The sequence below is a fragment of the Elaeis guineensis genome, chromosome 1 (genome assembly GCF_000442705.2).
Source record: "Elaeis guineensis isolate ETL-2024a chromosome 1, EG11, whole genome shotgun sequence".
Lineage (NCBI taxonomy): Eukaryota > Viridiplantae > Streptophyta > Magnoliopsida > Arecales > Arecaceae > Elaeis > Elaeis guineensis.
This window is the reverse complement of record NC_025993.2, coordinates 105,373,560-105,377,893: the sequence shown is the minus strand read 5'-3', so window position 1 is coordinate 105,377,893 and position 4,334 is coordinate 105,373,560. Positions and strand designations below refer to the sequence as shown.

The 4,334-nt window shown below is 52.1% G+C and overlaps 1 protein-coding gene across 1 annotated transcript; it reads right to left on the bottom strand.

Moving 5' to 3' along the window:
* Positions 1-616: 616 nt before the first annotated feature.
* On the bottom strand, positions 617-1,340 carry LOC140854767 (uncharacterized). Its single transcript, XM_073250818.1, has 2 exons — positions 1,098-1,340; positions 617-1,015 (listed from the first exon to the last, which is right to left on the bottom strand). The coding sequence occupies exons 1-2, from the start codon at positions 1,131-1,133 to the stop codon at positions 716-718; spliced, it is 336 nt and encodes a 111-aa protein (XP_073106919.1). The 5' UTR covers positions 1,134-1,340; the 3' UTR covers positions 617-715.
* Positions 1,341-4,334: the final 2,994 nt, after the last annotated feature.

The window sequence follows — 4,334 nt, the reverse complement described above, 5'->3', positions numbered from 1 at the left end:
CAATTTATTTTATGCACTTTAAATTTTTATTATTTATTTTTATTGCAAGTAGATGCTAGGATCTAGTTAGTAGATCTTAGTATCTGATTTATTTTTCGCACTTTTAATTTTTATTTTCTGACTTAAATTAGTTTCTTCAAAAGTTTATTTTTTTTTTGCAAAATCAAAGATTTCAAATCAAAATTCTGCCATCTCTGTGGATTCGATCTAACTCATTACTTTCTATGTGTTTTTAATTTTTATTGAAGTCAAAATTTGATTGATAATCACGATGTCCTAACGACAACATCTTAACCGTATCACTTTTCATTCTGTTTAACATAGTTCTGAGTTTCATCTAAGCCTACAGTCTCCTCTCCCACTAATCTTAGAGAGAGAGAGAGAGAGAGAGAGAGAGAAACTGTGCCATAAGTTCTCTAATTGCTGGAGGATTTTAATGCTTGCTCCCCGTTTAGAGCAACCAAAGTTTCAATTTCTATACAGAAAGCATCCAATCCCCCTTTCAAATCCAACGACCAGACGTCGAACTACACCAGACTACCAACAAAGGCGATATAATAAATAAAAAGAAAAAGTCAACGATAGGTGCACAAAATTAACAAACAAAAAGAAATCATTGACAAACCAGAAACAAAATTAACAATTTATTAGTCTTTCATTATTCCCAATTCAAGAAAAGAGTAGGGTGCTAGACAAAAATATATTCTTTGTGGATTTACAAGGCGTCCTTGCACAATTCCATCCCTGTTCCCTCCCTCAGTTCCTCTATCGTCAATGGGTGGCGGGTGCATGAGGCGGCGTCACCCACATCCGGTGAGGAACCTATAGCCTTGTACTCCTTGGCGATCCGTTGAGACGCGACCATAGCCTTGTACTCCTCGGCGATCCTCTGCCACTTCTCCCTCTCCTCCTCTGCTCTCCCGAGACACGCTTCCAGTTGCACTGCTCGCTCACGGGCCCTGGCCAATTCTCTCAGAAGAAAGGCCGGGTTCTGCTGGAGGAGCGCCTGGTTGCTCTGTTTTAGAAACATAACAAAACCGAATTAAAATTTCATCTTACACCAAATTCTCATAGGAAAAAAAAAAATCTGGAGCAACCATTGGTCTTGCAGGAAAATAACGCCGTCCCGTCATCGTTTGCTGCTATTGCCGTTGGTTGGGCAAAAGAGAGAAAAATAGAAGGAGATCGAAACAGAGAGGAGAAGAGCAGGAGTTACGCTTGGATCAGACATGGTACACGATTTATAATTCCAAAAAAAATCTAATTTGGAAAGAAAGGATAGGGCCGCTATTCCAAACTGGGAACACCGCGTGCGTGGCATTCCCATCTGCAATGCAGAGATTTCGGTCACCCTGTTTATTTTCTCGCCCCACCTTACTTGACCTAGAGTGCAATCAAGATATTACATATTTAAGCGATACGAAATCCCCACTAATTCATATTACTTTCCTTTTTTTATAAATTAATGTTGCAGATCTAAAGGAACTCTTTCCCTCCCATGATACACTTGTTTCTCTTTTGGTAGATGTCATAATTATTATAATTATAATGGGAAGACTTATATGTTAAGTTTGTTCCGAGGGGGGAGAGTAAGAGAGAAAGTGGAGGTGTTTAAAGGAAAGTTTTAGATATGTAGAGATAATTGTATTTATCATAATTTTAGGCCCAATAAGGGTATTATGAGTTGGATACAGATAAGTATGGTTAAGTCATTATCTCAATCAATAGGTCTGATCCGACTAAGCCTGACATGGTCCAAAAAAAATCGATGAGAAAAAGGAGCTAAAACAAGATCATGACTAGAGATGCAATTGAGCTAAGTCAAACTGAGTCGAATAGTTAAAAGCTCGACTCCATTCAAAATAATCTAACTCAAAATTGACCTCAAGACCGGTTGAGCCTTAATATCCCATATTTGGGCTCAACTCGATTAAAAGATAATACCTGACGTCAATTTGACTTGACTCATATATCAATTGAGCTATACTCAAACTCAAATTTGAACCTTAGCCTACTTATATAATATATAGTCTAAATAAAAATAATATTATAAAAAATGACCTTAGCCTTTGTTGGGTATAAAATACCCACAGCCGAAACCCTCGGCGGAATCGGCACCGGAACAGCTCCGCCCGGACTCCTACGGGAGCCGGGCTTCGCCGCCGACACCGGAACAGCTCCGCCCGGACTCCTACGGGAGCCGGGCTTCGCCGCCGACATCAGAACAGCTCCGCCCGGACTCCTACGGGAACCGGGCTTCGCCGCCGACATCAGATCAGCTCCGCCCGGACTCCTACGGGAATCGGGCTTCGCCGCCGACATCAGATCAGCTCCGTCCGGACTCCTACGGGAGCCGGGCTTCGCCGCCGACATCAGAACAGCTCCGCCCGGACTCCTACGGGGAATCGGGCTTCACCGCCGACATCAGATCAGCTCCGCCCGGACTCCTACGGGAGCCGGGCTTCGCCGCCGACATCAGAACAGCTCCGCCCGGACTCCTACGGGAGCCGGGCTTCACCGCCGACATCGGAACAGCTCCGCCCGGACTCCTACGGGAGCCGGGGTTCACCGCCGACATCAGATCAGCTCCGCCCGGACTCCTACGGGAGCTGGGCTTCGCCGCCGACATCAGAACAGCTCCACCTGGACTCCTACGGGAATCGGGCTTCGCCGCCGACATCAGATCAGCTCCGCCCGGACTCCTACGGGAGCCGGGCTTCGCCGCCGACATCAGAACAGCTCCGCCCGGACTCCTACGGGAGCCGGGCTTCGCCGCCGACACCGGAACAGCTCCGCCCGGACTCCTACGGGAGTCGGGCTTCGCCGTCGACATCAGATCAGCTCCGCCCGGACTCCTACGGGAGCCGGGCTTCGCCGCCGACATCAGAACAGCTCCGCCCGGACTCCTACGGGAGCCGGGCTTCGCCGCCGACATCAGATCAGCTCCGCCCGGACTCCTACGGGAGCCGGGCTTCGCCGCCGACATCAGAACAGCTCCGCCCGGACTCCTACAGGAACCGGGCTTCGCCGTCGACATCAGAACAGCTCCGCCCGGACTCCTACGGGAGCCGGACTTCGCCGCCGACATCAGAACAGCTCCGCCCGGACTCCTACGGGAATCGGGCTTCGCTGCCGACATCAGAACAGCTCCGCCCGGACTCCTATGAGAGCCGGGCTTCGCCGCCGACATCAGAACAGCTCCGCCCGGACTCCTACGGGAGCCGGGCTCCACCGCCGACATCAGAACAGCTCCGCCCGGACTCCTACGGGAGTCGGGCTCCACCGCGACGCCAGAACAGCTCCGCCCGGACTCCTACGGGAGCCGGGCTCCACCTCCGACATCGACTGCAGCACAGCTCCGCCCGGACTCCTACGGGAGCCAGGCTCCGCTCTCCGTATCAACTGCTGGTAAGCTCCATCCAGACTCCTACGGGAATCGGACTTCATCTCTAACTTTGACTGATGGTAAGCTCCGTCCGGACTCCTACGGGAACCGGACTTCACCTCTAACTTTGATTGCAGAGGACTCCGCCCGGACTCCTACGGGAGCCGGGTTCCGCCCGGACTCCTACGGGAGCCGGGTTCCGCCCGCAACTTCAGCTCCGAGAGGGCTCCGCCCAGACTCCTACGGGAGCCGGGCTCCACCACCGACATTAGCTACAGAGCAGCTCCGCCTGGACTCCTATGGGAGCCGGGCTCCACCTCCGACATCCCTTGCAGCACGGCTCCGCCCGGGCTCCCACGGAGGTCAGACTCCGCCCACGACCTCGGCCGCCAGGAGGACCTCTCCCGGACCTCTACAGAGGCCGGGCTCCGACCGTCGCCGAGCTTCAATCAACGGATCCGCGCCCCCTGACAGGCCACCAAAACGGCCACGACCCTGCTCCACTTCCTGTGACGGATTCCGCGCAGCTCCATCATTCCCTGACAAGCCGCAGTAACCGTCGCCGCCCTGCCCCACTTCCTGTGGCAGATTTCGCACAGCTCCACTACCCCCTGGCAGGCCACGATAATGGCCACAAACCTGCTCCACCTCCTGCGATGGGTACCGGGCGATTCTCCCATCCGCTGGCAAGTCACGACAATGGACGCTGCTCCACTCCCTGCAACTGATTCCACGTGGCGAGCTGTGGTGATGGCCACGATTCCGCTCCACTACCTCTCACAATAAATTCCCCTGACTACGGGCGGCCCACTACCAGACGGTTACAGGTGTCGCCATCAATCCGTTGCCCCCTCCGCCTATAAAAGGGGGACTCAGATACGTTATTCTCTAAGCTCATCTCTTATCTCAAAACTCTGCTAAATTCTCCGTTCGAGCACTCCATTCTTGT

What these genes read in the sequence shown, in the direction of transcription:
- LOC140854767 (XM_073250818.1), bottom strand. Translation starts at nt 1,133, where the DNA reads ATGACGGGACGGCGTTATTTTCCTGCAAGACCAATG. An exon ending in ATTTTCCTGCAAGACCAATG is followed by an intron (nt 1,016 to 1,097) that starts GTTGCTCCAGAT and finishes TTTCTAAAACAG; the next exon opens with AGCAACCAGGCGCTCCTCCA.